Below are 19,294 nucleotides of genomic sequence, written 5' to 3'. Positions count from 1 at the left end.
GTGCAGGTAGAGGCAGGGACTGGGGTTGGGAGGGCAAACTGTCCTGAATTCGGCAGCATGATTTTAACTACTGGCCTCATCTGCATAGCCTCAAACCATCTCTAGCTCAAAACCAATGTGAAAATGTCAGCTGGGCAGCAGGCGGGAGTGGAATATCAGGCTGTGCCAACAGCCAGGTAAGTTGCTGGGTGGACATTCAGAGGCCGCTGGTCAGGGGGTGGCCTAAACTTTCCTCCTACTCTTCTGGCCCCACTTCCCACTGGTTAACATGGTGAGAAACCTACAACAGCATCCCCATGGAGGCCTCTCATTAAAATAGCAGTCTGTATTTCCAGAAGGAGCCTACCAGTTTACAGTGGGCGTCCTTCCTGCCTACCCAGCAGAACAGATTAAAATGAGAACCTGCAGGAAGAGAAGGAGACCTCAGCAAAGTAGGTCCCTTGGGCGATCTTAACTGCCCACCCAGTTTTAGTTAGGTGAGCAGCGCTAAAATCATCCCAGTAGTGTATGTTTGTACAACCAGGAATATGCATCTTCAAGAACAAATGTGTCCATGGATATGTAGATGTGGATTAATTTTTTAGCATCTATCTCAATATTTTATGACAACAGAAAGGTTTTAAATAAATGCCACACATGATACAGACCTGAAAGGTCTAACTTCTAAAATCTAACCGGTTTGACTCCTGTTTGCTGAGCTAACTCAACTCAGGCAAGAGACTACAATTGGCCTCAGCCCTTGGCTGTGGGAGTGGGGAGGAAAAAGAGGGAGAGAAATCCATTGCATTGTTGTTCTCCGGTCACCACCTAGAGAGTGCAGTGTGGATGGGTCAGCAGTGGTGCTCTTGCATGTTCAATAGCTGCAGACATACACTGTCTATGCTCATGGTTGGATAACAGTCAGTTGGGCAGATAATTCAGGGATGTGTCCAGTACCTTCAGAAGAAGAGAGACCATTATCAACAGACCTGATGAATGGGAGTCTCAGGTGACCTATTATCCTATGTTGTCATAAATCAGTTCAACAAAGAATCAAAGGAAGCAACCTGCACATTCACTGAGTGATATACGGTGCCATTTTGTGTTGCAGGTTCCGCCTGAGCCTCGACGTGCTGCCCCTGCGGCTCCTCCACCACCTGAGAAACTTAGGGACTTGCACTCCAGTTCCTCAAATATGCAAGGTAAAGCTATGGCAGTCATTGAGTACAAAAGCAAAATGCTGGAAATACTCAGCACGTCAGGCAGCATCTGGAGAGAGAAACAGAGTTAACGTTTTACTTGATAACGTTTTGTCAGAACTGGAAAAAGTTAAAGACACAACAAGTTTAAAGCAAGAACAGCAGGAAAAGGGGGAGGGGAGGAAAGAACAAAAGGGAAGGTCTGTGATAGGGAAGAAAAAAGGAAGACTTGCATTTATAAAGCACTTTTCAAGACCACCAGATGTCACAGCCAATGAATGAAGTGCTTTTCTTTTTGCTGTGCAGTCACTGTTGTAATGTAGGAAAGGCAGGAGAGATTAAATGATATAAGGGTTAATGGTGTAAGGCAAAAGTGGGTGGTAATGGGATAAGGAAAGAAGCAAAGGATTGTCTCGAGGAGGTATAAATGGAAAAAACTGTACAAAAATAAAACAGGAAACACAATAAGCACATAAAAGAAAAAATGTGGGGGCAGAGGTTTTGATCTGAAATCATTGAATTCAATGTTGAGTCCAGAAGGCTGTAAAGTGCCGAATCAGAGGATGAGGTGCTGTTCTTCAAGTTTATGTTGAGCTTCCTTTCAACAGTATAGGAGGACAAGGTCAGAGTGGGAGTGGGGCGGAGAATTAAAATAACAGGATGGAAAACTTGGGGTTTGAACGGAGGTATTCCACAAAATGATTACCCAATCTGTGTTTGGTCTCCCTAGTGTGGAGGAGACCATATTGTTAGCAGTAAATACAAAAAACTAAATAGAAAGAAGTGCAAGTAAATCACTATTTCACCTGGAAGGAGTGTTTGGGACCTTGGGCGGTGAGAAAGGAGGAGGTAAAAGGGTAGGTGTTGCTTGCATAGGGAGATGCAGTGGGAAGGGGTGGGACTGTTGGTGATTGAGGAATGAACCAGGATGTCACAAAGGGAATGATTCCTTCGGAATGCTGGAAAGGGAGGGGTGAGATGTGTTTGATGGTGGCATCACGCTAGAGATGCTGAAAGTGGCTGGTTGGGTGCAAGGTGAGGACAAGGGGAATCCTCTTAATGTTTGTGGATGGGGGGGAAGGGGTGAGAACAGAGGTGCAGAAAATGAAACAGACGTGGTCGTGGGCCCTGTCAAATGCTGGGGGGGGCGGGCGAGATTCCTCGGTTAAGGAAAAAGGAGACTTATTGGAAGCACTGTCCTTGCAGGAAGTGGGATGTGAGGAAGTGTAGTCCAGTTGGTGTGGGAATCAGCGTGCTTATAGTGAATATTGGTTGAGAGCCTATGCCCAGAAATGAAGACAGACAAATCCGGGAAGGGAAGAATTGGAAATAGACCAAGCGAGGGTGAGGGAAGGGTGAAAATTGGAAGCAATGTTAATCAAATTTACAGTTCGGATTGAGAGCAGGCAATGGCACCAATACAATCATCAACATACCAGGAAAAGAAGTGAGGGAGGGGGCCTGAGTCCAACTGGAACAAAGGATGTTCCATACGTCCCACAAAAAGACAGCATATCTAGGACCCATGCGTGTACCCATAGCAACATCTTTTATTTGTAGGAAGTAAGTTGAGTTCAAAGAGAAGTTGTTCAATGTGAGAGCAAGTTCAGCCAGGCAGAGGAGGGTGATGGTGGATGAAGACTGGTTGAGCATCCGTTCAAGCAAGAAGTAGAGAGCCCTCAGTCATGGTGGGGGATGGATGTGTAGAGTGATTGGATGTCCATGGTAAAAAGGACACGGTTAGGGCCAGGAAAAAGTTAAAATGGCAGAGGGCATTGGCAGAGTCACACATGTCGGTGGGAAGCGACTGGACATGTGCAGAAAAAATGGTCAAGATAAGAAGAAATCAGTTCTGTGGGGCAGGAACAGGCTGAAATGATGGATGTACTAGGGCAGTCCTCTTTGTGGAACTTAGGGGAAAAAATACTAGGAACACTGATGGGACTAAAGGCTGACAAGTCCCCTGGACCTGATGGCCTGCATCCTAGGGTCTTAAAAGAAACAGATGTAGAGATAGTGGATGCATTGGTTGTAATCTTCCAAAATTCCCGAGATTCTGGAAAGGTCCTAGCGGATTGGAAAACAGCAAATGTAACGCCCCCGTTCAAGAATGGAGGGAGACAGAAAGTAGGAGACTATAGGCCAGTTAGCCTAACATCTATCATTGGGAAAATGCTAGAATCCATTATTAAGGAAGTAGTAGCAGGATATATAGAAAATTATAATACAGTCAAGCAGAGTCAACATGGTTTTGTGAAAGGAAAATCATGTTTGACAAATTTATTAGAGTTCTTTGAGGATGTAACATTCAGGGTGGATAAAGAGGAACCAGTCAATGTAGTAAATTTAGGTTTCCAAAAGGCATTCACAAAGGTGCCACACAAAAGGTTACTGCACAAGTTAAGAGCATTGGGGGTGATATGTCAGCATGGATAGAGGATTGGTTAACTAACAGGAAACAGAGGCGGGATAAATGGCGCATTTTCAAGATGGCAAACTGTAACTAGTGGAGTTGCACAGGGATCAGTGTTGGGGTCTCAACTATTTATCATCTATATTAATGAGTTGGATGAAGGGACCGAGAGTATTGTAGCCAGATTTGCAGATGATACAAAGATAGGTAGGAAAGCAAGTTGTGAGGAGGACACAAAGTCTGCAAAGGGATATAGAGAGGTTAAGTGAGTGGGCAAAAATTTGGCAGATGGAGTATAATGTGGGAAAGTGTGAGATCATCCACTTTGACCTGGGTGTCCTCGTACACGAATCTCAAAAAATCAGCATGCGGATACAGCAAGTAGGTAGGCAAATAGAATGTTGGCCTTTATTGCAAGGGGGATGGAGTATAAAAGTAGGGATGTCTTGCCACTACTGTACAGGGCATTGGTGAGTCCACACCTGGAGTGCTGTGTAGAGTTTTGGTTTCCTCCTTTAGGGAGGGATATACTTGTATTGGAAGCAGTTCAGAAAATGTTCACTAGGTTGATTCCTAAGGTGCAGGGTTCATCTTATGAGGAAAGGTTGAGCAGGTCGGGACTATATTCATTGGAGTTTAGAAGAATGAGAGGTTATCTTCTTGAACCATTTAAGATTCTGAGGGGCTTGACTGTGTAGATGCTGAGAGGATGTTTCCCCCTTGTGGGGGATCTAGAACTAGGGGACACAGTTTCAAAATATGGGGTCTCCCATTTAAGACGGTGATGAGGAGGAATTTCTTCTCTCAGAGGGTTGTTAGTCTATGGAATTCTCTACCCCAGAGAATAGTGGAGGCTGGGTCATTGAGTATATTCAAGGCTGAGCTAGACAGATTTTCGATCTACAAGGGAATCGAGGGTTATGGGGGGACAGGCAGGAAAGTGGAGTTAAGACCACAATCGGATCAGCCATGTTGTTGAATGGTGGAGCAGGTTCGAGAGGCCTACTCCAGCTATTTTTTATGATTTTATGTTCTTGAGGAAGAGGTAAATGCAGGCTGTTAGGGGTTTGGAGACTGCGGTTGGAGGGAAGATCTCCAGAGAAGGTGAGGTCAGTGACAGTCTTGGAAATGATGGCTTGATGTTTGGTGGTGGGGTCATGGTCCAGGGCAGGTAGGAGGAGGTGTTGGCATTCAGCCTCTACTCGGTCAGGGTCAGTTCGCCAAATAGCAACAGTGCCACCATTGTTGGCAGTCATTGAGTGTTGTGTTCAGCATGTTACTTGAGCACAGCTTGTTCTAAAGTTGAGAAGTCAACTGTGTCTCATTACTTCACTTGGGGCTAATAACTCTCACAGAATAGATTCTGTTTGGATTGGCGTTTACAGGGTAAAACCCAGGACTGACTTTCATTTTACAACCATATTTCTTTTTCATTTCCCATTCTTCCTTCTGCCCCACTGTTTACTTTGTACCATTCACCTGGTCAGCTCAGGCTCTACCCCTCCTCCTGCCACTGGCTTCTCCACCTTCCCAGTATTGGATTGTAAGTTGAGCACTGAGCTACCTGAGTCACAGAAAATGTGGGAGTAGAAATTGGACCTCTCTGTGAAACCAACACAGGACAGGGTCCCATTTCAGGGTGCTGTCTGCCATGCCCAGAGGGCGCTTGAAATATATCTGATCCCAGTTTGGGTCAGACTATTTCTCAGCATTCCTGGTGGTCACATAAAATGGGTGTTAGACTCCTTGTGTATGTTAATAAGTAATCGGGATGCCGAGAGTGGAGCAGGTGTCAGGTGGGGCTGCTCCACTCAGCTTTTTCTGTCATAGGTTCGGTCCAGTAAGCTACTGTCACCATAATGTAGGTAATATCTTTTTTAAGTTAAAAGTGAGGGATTAGAGTTCCCAGTCCCAATCCTCACGGAATGACTGTGATTTACTCACAATTAGGGGTTCCTATCCTGAGCACAGCCTGCAGCAGCTGTGGAGATCAACAAATTCAATATCCAAACTGCAGTGCACCCACATTAACAACTCACCCTCAAGTGAAGGGCAGTAAATAGTGACTGTTAGCCTGCCGGCAGGAATCCAAATGAGAAAAGGCTACATCACTCCCACTGCTGTCTAAGCCCTGCTCTCGCTGCACCTACCTCCAAACCTCACCCCCACTGCCCTCTGCACCTGCTCTGTGACCCTCACCCCCACTGTTCGCTGCACCCTGCTCTCTGGAACTAAAATGGCTCCTCCCATCCAATGAAGTTAACTTTCCTCTAATGGGACTGAGGGTCACCACACTACCAGAAGGACGTGGAGGCTTTGGAGAGGGTACAGAGGAGGCTTACCAGGATGTTGCCTGGTCTGGAGGGCATTAGCTATGAGGAGAGGCTGGAAAAACTCGGATTGTTTTCACTGGAACGACGGAGGTGGAGGGGCGACATGATAGAGGTTTACAAAGTTATGAGCGGCATGGACAGAGTGGATAGTCAGAAGCTTTTTCCCAGGGTGGAAGAGTCAGTTACTAGGGGACATAGGTTTAAGGTGCGAGGGACAAAGTTTAGAGGGGATGTGTGAGGCACGTTTTTTACACAGAGGGTGGTGAGTGCCTGGAACTTGCTGCCAGGGGAGGTGGTGGAAGCAGATACGATAGCGACGTTTAAGAGACATCTTGACAAATGCATGAATAGGGACGGAATAGAGGGATATGGGCCCCGGAAGTGCAGAAGGTGTTAGTTTAGGCAGGCATCAAGATCGGCGCAGGCTTGGAGGGCCGAATGGCCTGTTCCTGTGCTGTACTGTTCTTTGTCATCTCCTCTCCGAGCACTGCGATAGTCCACTTTCAGGCAAGAATGACTAAAAATGACTTGTAGTTGAAATTTAAAAAAATATACATAACGCGAATGACGAAAAAGATGACATGAGAACCAGGACAGAGACAATAAGTTGAGAGGGGAAGTGAAGAGGAAACGAAGGCTGGAAAAGGGAGAATTTGAGAACAGAATGGCAGTTAGCATAAAAGGAAACCCAAAAATCTTCTACCTACCTGTAAATAGTGTAGCTGGTAGTAGGAGGCAGGGTGGATCCTATTAGGGATAAAGAGAGTAATATATGCTTAGAGGTGCAGAGCAAGGCTAGAATACCTACGGAATACTTTGTATCGGTGTTTACAAAGAAAGAGGATGCTGACACAATATTGTTGGGATCAAAGATGGTCGAGGTGCAAATTGATAGGCAGGTAAGTCACCTGGTTCAGATGGCTTGCATCCCAGGTTGCTAAGGGAAGTGGGGATGGAGATAGAGAAAAGGCTTGCCATAATCTTCCAATCATCCCTGGATACGGAGGAGGTGCCAGAGAATTGGAGAGTGGCAAATGCTAAAACCCTTATTCAAGACAAGGTATGAGGACAGTCCTAGCAACTACAGCCAGTCAGTGTAACATGTGGTGGGTACGGTTTCCAAAACAATAATCAGGGAAAGCACTCACAGGCACTTGGAGAGGTTTGAGTTAATGAAGGAGAGCCAGCACAGATTTGTAAAAGGCAGATTGTGCTTGACTAATCTAATTGAATCTTTTGATGAAGTAACAGTGAAACCTGATGAAGGGAATGCAATGGCTTTAGTTTACATGGATTTTAAGAAAGTATTTGACAAAGTACCACATAAAAGGCTGGCTAACAAAATTAATGCCCATAGAATAGAAGAGTCAGTGTCAATTTGGATAAAAATTTCGCTTAAGGACCGAAATCAGCGAGTCGTGGTAAATGGTTGTTTTTCAGATCACTGAATCCCCCATTATCAACATCCTGGGGGTTGCCATTGACCAGAAACTGAACTGGACCAGCCACATAAATACTGTGCCTACAAGACCTGGTCAGAGTAACACACGGCCTGACTCCCCAAAGCCTGTCCGCCATCTACAAAGCACAAGTCAGGAGTGTGATGGAATACTCTCCACTTGCCTGCATGGGTGCAGCTCCAACAACACACAAGAAGCTCGACACCGTCCAGGACAAAGCAGCCCGCTTGATTGACACTCCATCTACAAACATTCACTCCTTCCACCACCGACACACAGTGGCAGCAGTGTGTACAATCTACAAGATGCACTGCAGCAACGCACCAAGGCTCCTTAGACAGCGCCTTCCAAACCCACGACCTCTACCAACTAGAAGGACAAGGGCAGCAGATGCATGGGAACACCACCACCTGCAAGTTCCCCTCCAAGTCACACAACATCCTGACTAGGAACTATATCGCCGTTCCTTTACAGTCACTGACCCAAGATCCTGAAACTCTCTTCCGACCAGCACTGTGGGTGTACCTACCCCACTTGGACTGCAGTGGTTCAAGAAGGCAGCTCACCACCACCTTCTCAAGGGCAATTAGGGATGGGCAATAAATGGTGTCTTAGCCAGCGATGCCCACATCCCATGAATGAATGAAAAAAAAAAGACTGGAGAATGCGAGACAGTGGTGTTCCCCACTGCTAGCACCACTGCTATATATAAATGACTTGGATACTGGAATACAGAGTAAAATTTCAAACTTTGCCACTGATAGCAAACTTGAGGCGTGGCAGTGAGGATGATGCCAATCAACTGCAACAGGAAATAGATAGGCTAGCAGAATGGGCAGACAAGTAGCAGATGGAATTTAATAGAGAGAAGTGTGAGGTGATGCATTTTGGCAGAAGGGATAGGGAGAGGCAATATAGACTAAATGGTAAAGTCATAAAGAATGCGCAGGTTCAGAGGGACCTGGGTTTCACGTGCATCGATCTTTGAAGGCGGCAGGACATAATGAGAGAATAGTTAGCAAAGCATATGGGATCTTGGGCTTCATAAATAGAAGTATTGAGTACAAAAGCAGGGACGTTATGCTGAACCTTTATAAAGCTCTGGTCTTGAGAGAGTGCATTCTTGAGAGAATCATTCCAGGGATGAGGGATTTTAGTTACATGGTTAGGTTGGAGAAGCTGGGAATGTTCTCCTTGGAGCAAAGGAGATTGAGGAAATTTAATAGAGAAGTACAAAATTATGGCAGGCTTAGATCAGATAGATGAAGAAAATTTTTTATCCATTAAATGATCATACAAGGACTGGGGGACACAGATTTAAGGTTTTGGGCAAGAGATGCAAGGGGAATGTGAGAAAGAACTAATTTACACAGCAAGTGAACGTGAGGTCCATGGAGTGCAGGGTGTAGAGAGCAGCAAGGATCAGGGAGAACGGGGTGCAGAGAGCAACGAGGATCAGGAGATCGGGGTGTAGAGAGCAACGTGGATCAGGAGAAAGGGGTGTAGAGAGCAATGAGGATCAGGGAGATTGGGGTGTAGAGAGCAACGAGGATCAGGAGAACGGAGTGTAGAGAGCAACGAGGATCAGGAGAAAGGGGTGTAGAGTGCAGCAAGGATCAGGGAGAACGGGGTGCAGAGAGCAACGAGGATCAGGAGAAAGGGGTGTAGAGAGCAACGAGGATCAGGAGAAAGGGGTGTAGAGTGCAGCAAGGATCAGGGAGAACGGGGTGCAGAGAGCAACGAGGATCAGGAGATCGGGGTGTAGAGAGCAACGTGGATCAGGAGAAAGGGGTGTAGAGAGCAACGAGGATCAGGAGAACGGGGTGTAGAGAGCAACGAGGATCAGGAGAACGGGGTGTAGAGAGCAACGAGGATCAGGGAGATCGGGGTGTAGAGAGCAACGAGGATCAGGGAGATCGGGGTGTAGAGAGCAACGAGGATCAGGAGAACGGGGTGTAGAGAGCAACGAGGATCAGGAGAAAGGGGTGTAGAGAAGTAACGAGGATCAGGGAGATCGGGGTGTAGAGAGCAACGAGGATCAGGGAGAACGTCAGTGGTAGGGAAGCTGCTGGAGAAGATACTGAGGGATGGGATCTATTCCCATTTGGAAGAAAATGGGCTTATCAGTGATAGGCAACATGGTTTTGTGCAGGGAAGGTCATGTCTTACCAACTTAATAGAATTCTTTGAGGAAGTGACAAAGTTGATTGTTGAGGGAAGGGCTGTAGATGTCATATACATGGACTTCAGTAAGGCGTTTGATAAGGTTCCCCATGGTAGGCTGATGGAGAAAGTGAAGTCGTATGGGGTCCAGGGTGTACTAGCTAGATGGATAAAGAACTGGCTGGGCAACAGGAGACAGAGAGTAGCAGTGGAAGGGAGTTTCTCAAAATGGAGACGTGTGACCAGTGGTGTTCCACAGGGATCCGTGCTGGGACCACTGTTGTTTGTGATATACATAAATGATTTGGAGGAAAGTATAGGTGGTCTGATTAGCAAGTTTGCAGACGACACTAAGATTGGTGGAGTAGCAGATAGTGAAGGGGACTGTCAGAGAATACAGCAGAATATAAATAGATTGGAGAGTTGGGCAGAGAAATGGCAGATGGAGTTCAATCAGGGCAAATGCGAGGTGATGCATTTTGGAAGATCCAATTCAAGAGTGAATTATACAGTAAATGGAAAATTCCTGGGGAAAATTGATGTGCAGAGAGATTTGGGTGTTCAGGTCCATTGTTCCCTGAAGGTGGCAACGCAGGTCAATAGAGTGGTCAAGAAGGCATACGGCATGCTTTCCTTCATCAGACTGGGTATTGAGTACAAGGGTTGGCAGGTCATGTTACAGTTGTATAAGACTTTGGTTCGGCTACATTTGGAATACTGCGTGCAGTTCTGCTCGCCACATTACCAAAAGGATGTGGATGCTTTGGAGAGGGTGCAGAGGAGGTTCACCAGGATGTTGCCTGGTATGGAGGGCGCTAGCTATGAAGAGAGGTTGAGCAGATTAGGATTATTTTCATTAGAAAGACGGAGGTTGAGGGGGGATCTGATTGAGGTGTACAAAATCATGAGAGGATTTGACAGGGTGGATAGCAAGAAGCTTTTTCCCAGAGTGGGGGATTCAATTACTAGGGGTCACGAGTTCAAAGTGAGAGGGGAAAAGTTTAGGGTGGATATGCGTGGAAAGTTCTTTACGCAGAGGGTGGTGGGTGCCTGGAACGCGTTGCCAGCGGAGGTGGTAGACGCGGGCACGATAGCGTCTTTTAAGATGTATCTAGACAGATACATGAATGGGCAGGAAGCAAAGAGATACAGACCCTTAGAAAATAGGCGACATGTTTAGATAGAGGATCTGGATCGGCGCAGGCTTGGAGGGCCGAAGGGCCTGTTCCTGTGCTGTAATTTTCTTTGTTCTTTGTAGAACGTGGTGTAGAAAGCAGTAAGGATCAGGAGAACGGGGTGTAGAGAGCAATGAAGATCAGGGAGATTGGGGTGTAGAGAGCATCAAGGATCAGGAGAACGGGGTGTAGTGAGCAATGAGGATCAGGGAGATCGGGGTGTAGAGAGCAACGAGGATGAGATCGGGGTGTAGAGAGCAACGAGGATCAGGAGATAAGGGTGTAGAGAGCAATGAGGATCAGGGAGATCGGGGTGTAGAGAGCAACGAGGATCAGGAGATCGGGGTGTAGAGAGCAACGAGGATCAGGAGAACGGGGTGTAGAGAGCAACGAGGATCAGGAGAAAGGGGTGTAGAGAAGTAACGAGGATCAGGGAGATCGGGGTGTAGAGAGCAATGAGGATCAGGGAGATTGGGGTGTAGAGAGCATCAAGGATCAGGAGAAAGGGGTGTAGTGAGCAATGAGGATCAGGGAGATCGGGTTGTAGAGAGCAACGAGGATGAGATCGGGGTGTAGAAAGCAACGTGGATAAGGAGATCGGGGTGTAGAGAGCAGCGAGGATCAGGAGAACGGGGTGTAGAGAGCAACGAGGATCAGGAGAACGGGGTGTAGAGAGCAACGAGGATCAGGGAGAACGGGGTGTAGAGAGCAACGAGGATCAGGGAGAAAGGTATGTAGAGAGCAGCAAGGATCAGGGAGAACAGGGTGTAGAGAACAGTGACGTCCACACAGTAGTGGGGTGAAGCCCTTGGAGACAGGATGTAGTGAGCAGTGATAGAAGGTCCACACAGAGTGGGATCATAGAGGCATTAAGGCACAGTTTTAAAAACTGACATTTCTTTCAAAGTTTAAGATGGAGTCAGAGAGGTCAGGTGACCTCACATCAACTCTGCTTAAACACAAAAACGATATCTTGGTTACCAGGACAACAGAGAACACAGATCAAGCACTTTTTTTTGAAGCAACAGAGACTGCAGAGGTATAACGCCTAAACAACAATGGGTTTCACACTCCCTGACCTTCGGGTCGTAAACGAGGAGTCAGTGATGCTGAGAATGTACATATGCATGGTAACTGCCGACGAGGGTGGTGAAAGCGGAGAAGATCAAAGATTTCAGAAGGAAATCGGATGGGCACTTGTGGGAAATAAACTTTCAGGGCTGCGGGTATCCAGCAAAGAATAGGACTGAATGAACAGCTCTACAGAGAGCCGGAATGGACTCGACGGGCTGAATGCCCTCTTTCTGTGCCGTAATGACTGTACGATCTAGCTCTCTGTGGACCTTACCTTCAATGCTCACTACACCCAACCTCTAAGGACCTCACCCCCAATGATGTCTGATCCTCGTTGCTCTCTATACCCCGTTTTATTGGTCCTTGTCGCTTTCTCTGCCCCGTTCTCCTGGTCCTCGTTGCTCGCTACATCCCGTTCTCCTGATCCTCGCTGTCTACACCCCGTTCTCCTAATCCGTGTTGCTCTCTGCATCCCCTTCTCCTGATCTTCGTTGCTCTCTACACCCTGTTCTCCTGGTCTTCGTTGCTCTCTGCACCCCGTTCCCCTGTTCGTTGCTCTCCACAACCTGTTCTCCTGATCCTCGTTGCTCTCTTCACCCCGTTCTCCTGATCCTCGTGGCTCTCTACACCCCGTTCTCCTTTGTCCTCGTTGCTCTCTACACCCCGTTCTCCTTTGTCCCCGTTGCTCTCTACACCCCGTTCTCCTTTGTCCTCGTTGCTCTCTACACCCCGTTCTCCTGATCCTGGTTGCTCTCTGCACCCCGTTCTCCTTTGTCCTCGTTGCTCTCTACACCCCGTTCTCCTTTGTCCTCGTTGCTCTCTACACCCCGTTCTCCTTTGTCCTCGTTGCTCTCTACACCCCGTTCTCCTTTGTCCTCGTTGCTCTCTACACCCCGTTCTCCTTTGTCCTCGTTGCTCTCTACACCCCGTTCTCCTTTGTCCTCGTTGCTCTCTACACCCCGTTCTCCTTTGTCCTCGTTGCTCTCTACACCCCGTTCTCCTTTGTCCTCGTTGCTCTCTACACCCCGTTCTCCTTTGTCCTCGTTGCTCTCTACACCCCGTTCTCCTGATCCTTGTTGCTCTCTACACCCCGTTCTCCTTTGTCCTCGTTGCTCTCTACACCCCGTTCTCCTGATCCTTGTTGCTCTCTACACCCCGTTCTCCTGATCCTTGTTGCTCTCTACACCCCGTTCTCCTGATCCTCGTTGCTCTCTACACCCCGTTCTCCTGATCCTTGTTGCTCTCTACACCCCGTTCTCCTGATCCTTGTTGCTCTCTACACCCCGTTCTCCTGATCCTCGTTGCTCTCTACACCCCGTTCTCCTGATCCTTGTTGCTCTCTACACCCCGTTCTCCTGATCCTTGTTGCTCTCTACACCCCATTCTCCTGATCCTTGTTGCTCTCTACACCCCGTTCTCCTGGTCTTCGTTGCTCTCTACACCCTGTTCTCTTGGTCTTTGTTGCTCACTACACCCTGTTCTCCTGGTCTTCGTTGCTCTCTACACCCCGTTCTCCTGGTCTTTGTTGCTCTTTACACCCCGTTCTCCTGATACTTGTTGCTCTCTACACCCCATTCTCCTGATCCTCGTTGCTCTCTACACCCCGTTCTCCTGATCCTCGTTGCTCTCTACACCCCGTTCTCCTGGTCTTTGTTGCTCTTTACACCCCGTTCTCCTGATCCTCGTTGCTCTCTACACCCCGTTCTCCTGGTCTTTGTTGCTCTTTACACCCCGTTCTCCTGATCCTCGTTGCTCTTTACACCCCGTTCTCCTGATCCTCGTTGCTCTCTACATCCCGTTCTCCTGATCCTTGTTGCTCTCTACACCCCGTTCTCCTGATCCTTGTTGCTCTCTACACCCCATTCTCCTGATCCTCGTTGCTCTCTACACCCCGTTCTCCTGATCCTTGTTGCTCTCTACACCCCGTTCTCCTGATCCTCGTTGCTCTTTACACCCCGTTCTCCTGATCCTCGTTGCTCTCTACACCCCGTTCTCCTGATCCTTGTTGCTCTCTACACCCCATTCTCCTGATCCTTGTTGCTCTCTACACCCCGTTCTCCTGATCCTCGTTGCTCTTTACACCCCGTTCTCCTGATCCTCGTTGCTCTCTACACCCCGTTCTCCTGATCCTTGTTGCTCTCTACACCCCATTCTCCTGATCCTTGTTGCTCTCTACACCCCGTTCTCCTGATCCTTGTTGCTCTCTACACCCCATTCTCCTGGTCCTCGTTGCTCATTACACCCTGTTCTCCTGATCATCGTTGCTCTCTACACCCCGATCTCCTGATCCTTGTTGCTCTCTACACCCTGTTCTCCTGATCCTCGTTGCACTCTACACCCCGTTCTCCTGATCCTTGTTGCTCTTTACACCCCGTTCTCCTGATCCTCGTTGCTCTCTACACCCCGTTCTCCTGGTTCCCGTTGCTCTGTATGCCCTGTTCTCCTTTTTCCTCGTTGCTCTCTACATCCCGTTCTCCTGATCCTTGTTGCTCTCTACACCCGTTTTTCCCTTATCCTTGTTGCTGTCTACACCCCATTATCCTTTGTCCTCGCTGCTCTCTACACCCCGTTCTCCTGGTCCTCCTTGCTCTTTACACCCAGATCTCCTGATCCTCGTTGCTCTCTACATCCCGTTCTCCTGGTTCCCATTGCTCTCTACACCCCGTTCTCCTTTGTCCTCGTTGCTCTCTACATCCCGTTCTCCTGATACTTGTTACTCTCTACACCCGTTTTTCACTGATCCTCATTGCTCTCTACACCCTGTTCTCCTGGTTCTTGTTGCTCTCTACACCCCATTCTCCTTAGTCCTCGATGCCCTCTGCATCCTGTTCTCCTGATCCTTGTTGCTCTCTACACCCCGTCTCCTTTGTCCTCACTGCTGTCTACACCCCGTTCTCCTGATCCTCGTTGCTCTCGACACTCTGTTCTCCTGATCCTTGTTGCTCTCTACATCCTGTTCTCCTGATCCTCGTTGCTCTCTACATCCTGTTCTCCTGATCCTCGTTGCTCTCTACACCCTGTTCTCCTGGTTCTCGTTGCTCTCTACACCCCATTCTCCTTAGTCCTCGATGCCCTCTACATCCTGTTCTCCTGATCCTTGTTGCTCTCTACACCCCGTCTCCTTTGTTCTCACTGCTGTCTACACCCCGTTCTCCTGATCCTCGTTGCTCTCTACATCCCGTTCTCCTGATCCTCGTTGCTCTCTACACCCTGTTCTCCTGATCCTCGTTGCTCTCTACTCCCCGTTCTCCTGATCCTCGCTCTCTCCACCTTGTTCTCCTGGTCCTCGTTCTCTACACCCTGTTCTCCTGATCCTCGTTGCTCTCTACACCCCATTCTCCACGGTCTTCGCCCTCACTGCTGTCCACATCCCGCTCTCTGTGGAATGTTTTCCTTGTTCCCTCTTCAGATGACGTTGCTCACAGGGTACAGATTTTTGCTTCTTAATGCTCCTACCTTGATGTTGCTGCTTCTTACTCTTCACTCTCACTTTGTTGTACTCTGTGTGTCACTATTCCTCATTTCCCAGCTTCAGTCAATATGTAATCCTGCTGACCTGTAAGCTTTCATTATCTTTCTGGTGTATTGGACAGTTGTAAGTAAGACAGCGCTGTACAGATGAGTTTTTCTATTCTTATGAACGCTGGTCTTTGTAACATGATTGTTTTAAAAACTGAGATTTTTTTATGTTTACAATGGAATCAGGGAAGTCAGGTGACCTCACATCGACTCTGCTTAAACACAACATAGAAATCTTGGTTACCAGGACAGCAGACATTACAGATACAGCACTTTTTTTTTAAGAAACAGAGACTGCAGTGATATAACAGCTAAAGAACAATGAGTTTTGCACCCCCAGGCAAGGAGTCAGTGATTCTGAGAATGCACATGTGCATGGTAGCTGCTTACACCTGGAAACAATAGAAGGCCCAGGTGGCTCTGCTGAAACCAGACTTCTGGACTTTGTTTATTGGAAAAGGTCAATGAGATATTGACTTTGATTCCAGTTAAATTTAACAGATTTAACAGAAGGCAGATAGGCTGCAAGAAAGAAAACTAGCATTTGCAGTCTCAGAGTAGGCAGTAAGAAAGGAAGACGGCCAATGGTGGCAGCCTCAAGGGACTCGGGAGATACTGATACAGTGAAAAGCTGCGAAACTTGAACCTGTTTTTTGAAAGTTGAAGTTTGCGGGAAGGAACGCAGCAACAGGGTCACCAAGACATCATCTTATTCACAGACATCTGGGTTAGAAGTGCTCAGAGCAGTGAATGAAGAGGACATTGACTTTGAGAAAGGTCTGGAAGATCCAACCCATTGCAACTGGGAGGAGTTTAGGACTTTTAACTGCAAAGATTTCACCATCAGAAAGGACTGTAATGTATAAGTGTGGGGTGAGGTTTTCAAGTATTTTAATAAGTAAAGAAAATACCTTTATTTGTAATTTGGGATATGAGCTACTTACTGAGCACTATTCAGTTAACAGGGATTTCTTTTAGTTTAGCTAGTATAATAAAAGTCTTAAAATGTGAAATCTTGTGTAATTCTTTAAATTGGTCTGAGGATTCATATATTGCATTTTCAATGTTAACTGTCTCACTGAGGTCGTAACACTATTTTAAATGTGAATGTATGTAGTTATTAATGGCCTCTGGCCTAACTGGATCCTCTCAGCGAAGGTAAATAGAGCAGGTATTTCAATCAGCAAAGCAGGGTGAGGGATACATCGGAAAAGATATCATGAAGTAGTGGAGGTGGGAGGGTTAACAGATGGTGTGTCTGATAGTAAAGTAACAGAGACCAATAGTTGAGCAAACTAAGAGGGAAAGTTGTTAACCAAACAAGTTGTCTTTATACCAATGTATAAGTGTGGTATAATGTGTGGTATGAGTAATGCCAAAAAATTAGACGTGCACATTCATCTGTGAAAGGGGGTAATGTGGCAGCTATCAGCTGCACTGGACGGAATTGGGTGCTAAATGGACTGGGATATTGGTATTTTGAGAAGGAGGGAAGACGGAAAAAATGCTGGTTGGGTGGCAGTATTAATAAAAGAGGTAAAACTTGTAAGAAGAGATGTAAATCAGGAGGTGGGATTACTGCAGGTGGAGTTAAGAATAATGGTGTTACTGGGAGTATTTTAGAGTTCCTGACTGTGACAACCTAAAGAGGAATAGATCTGCATGCAGTTTGGGTAAGCCTGTTAGAAGAAAAATGTGATAGTGAGATTGTAAAGTGCATATATATTAGAAGAGGGATGGCAGCACAAGTAGGAGAGGGAATTGATTTATTGAACATAGTTTGGGTAATTTCTTCAAGCAGCAGATCTTCAACCCAACAAGGAATGACAAACCAGAAATATCAAGAAAGGGTGCATGTTGGGAATGTGACCATAATATGGCCGAATTCATTATCTGTCGCGAAGAGAAGAAATGGTGGCTTGGATTTTAAAATTACCATTTGAACCGATGAGGTCGAGATGAGTGTGGGTGACATTCTTGGTGTTAAATCTGTGGCCTAACAATGGAATTTATTCATTGGGTGTTTGCTTTTCGCCCCTTGCAGGTGATTACATGGTTCTGGTTGGGTGGGTGGAAAGTGTCGATGCGTAACTACATGGGACAGGCTATAGGTCTGTTCATGCCCACCATTTTTGTCGATACAGAAATAATTGGATTGCAAAAACAAATTTGCCCCGAAAGGCAAAGGAGATTTGTGTAGCGTAATGGGAAGGTAATGCAACAAGATTGGTGAGGATGGGCATTAAACTAAAGGAGCAGCTTTGTACAAGGACAAAGGATAGTGGCAAGGGTAATGACAGTCAAGAGAATAGAAAACAACAAAAGGAGACCAAGAAATAACTAGAAGGAGAACGAAAAATACTTGCAACTAGTTTTGAGCGAAATGAAGTACATCAAGAAAAATTGCACGTGGAAGGAGAAAGCCTCTTCAAAATTAGCTTTAGCTATGGTAACTGTAGGCAAAAGGACATGTAGAAATGTTGTGAATATTTTACCAGCTTTCACAGAGGGGAAGAAGAATTTTGTGTCAGGTACAGAAGGAATAGAGATTAATGAATGTGAGAAATTTACAAAGAGTTATAGAAAAATTTATAGAATCATAGAATGGTTACAGCACAGAAGGAGCCCATTCAGCCCATCGTGTCTGTGCTTGCTCTCTGCAAGAGCACTTGGTTTGTACCACTTCTCTACCTTTTCTCCGTAGCACTGCATTTTATTTCCATTCAGCTAAGTTATTCAATTCCCTTTTGAAAGCCACGTTTGAATCTGCCTCCACCACACTTCAGGCAGTGCATTCCAGATCCTAACCACTCGCTGCGTGAAAATATTGTTCCTCCTGTTGTCTTTGGTTCCTTTGTCACTCACCTTAAGTTGGTGTTCTCTGGTTCACAACCTCACTGCCAATGGGAACAGTTTCTTTATATTTACGCTGCCCAAACCCCTCCTGATTTTGAACACCTCTATCAAATCTCCTCTCGACCCTCTCTTCTCTAAGGAGAACAGCTCCAGCATCTCCAATTTATCCTCATAACTGAAGTCTCTCATCCCTGGAGCCATGCTCTTTGATCTTTTCTGCACCCTCTCTAAAGCCGCTCCTTCCTAAAGTGTGGTGCCCAGAATTGGACAAAATTCTCCAGTTGAGGCTGAACCAGTGTTTTATAAAGGTTCGCAATAACATCCTTGCATTTGTACCCTATGCCTCTATTTATGAAGTCCAAAATCCCGTATGTCTCATTTACAGCTTTCTCAACCTGCCCCTGCTCCCTTCAATGATTTATGCATATATACTCCCAGGTCCCTTTACTCCTGCATCCCCATAAAAATTGTATCCATTATTTTATGTTGCCTTTCCTCATTCTTCCTACCAAATATATATTACTTCACACTTCTCTGCACGACATTTCTTCTGCCTGTTCCACCAGCCTGTCCAGGTCCTCTTGAAGTCTATCACTGTCCTCCTCACAGTTCACTATGCTTTAAAGTTTTGTGTCATCCACAAACTTTGAAGTTGTGCCCTGCATACTCAAGTGTAGGTCATTAATATATATCAAGAAAAGCAGTAATCCTAATACCGACCCCTGGGGAACCTTCCTCCAGTCCAAAAAACAACCATTCACCACTACTTTCTGTTTCCTGTCACTCAGCCAACTTTGTATTCATGCTGCCACTGTCCATTTTATTCCATGGGCTTTAACTTTGCTGACAAGTCTATATGTGACACTTTATCAAATGTTTTTTGGGAGTCCTTATACATCTCATCAACCCTCTGTTACCACATCAAAAATATCAAGCAAGATAGCTAAACATGATTGGTCCTTAACAAATCAGTGCTGGATTCCTTAATTAATCCACATTCGTCCAAGTGACTATTAACTTTGTCCCAGATTATCATTTCTGAAAGCTTTCCCACCACTGAGGTTAAACTGATTGGCCTGTATTTGCTGGGCTTATTATTATATCCTTTTTTGAACAAGTGTGT

The 19,294-nt window shown here is 46.4% G+C and overlaps 1 protein-coding gene across 4 annotated transcripts in view; it reads left to right on the top strand.

Annotated features, from left to right (window-relative positions):
- The window catches only part of LOC137379934 (NCK-interacting protein with SH3 domain-like), a 423,995-nt gene that overhangs the window by 195,644 nt on the left and 209,057 nt on the right, over window positions 1–19,294 (top strand). For all 4 annotated transcript variants that reach the window (XM_068051320.1, XM_068051319.1, XM_068051318.1 and 1 more), the window contains one exon: window positions 1,091–1,181. In XM_068051320.1, the coding sequence (XP_067907421.1) occupies window positions 1,091–1,181 (91 nt within the window). The remainder of the gene's footprint in view (window positions 1–1,090; window positions 1,182–19,294) is intronic.

Source organism: Heterodontus francisci, chromosome 19 (genome assembly GCF_036365525.1).
Source record: "Heterodontus francisci isolate sHetFra1 chromosome 19, sHetFra1.hap1, whole genome shotgun sequence".
Lineage (NCBI taxonomy): Eukaryota > Metazoa > Chordata > Chondrichthyes > Heterodontiformes > Heterodontidae > Heterodontus > Heterodontus francisci.
Note: the sequence above shows the minus strand (reverse complement) of the source record. Positions and strands in the feature narration are given on the sequence as shown.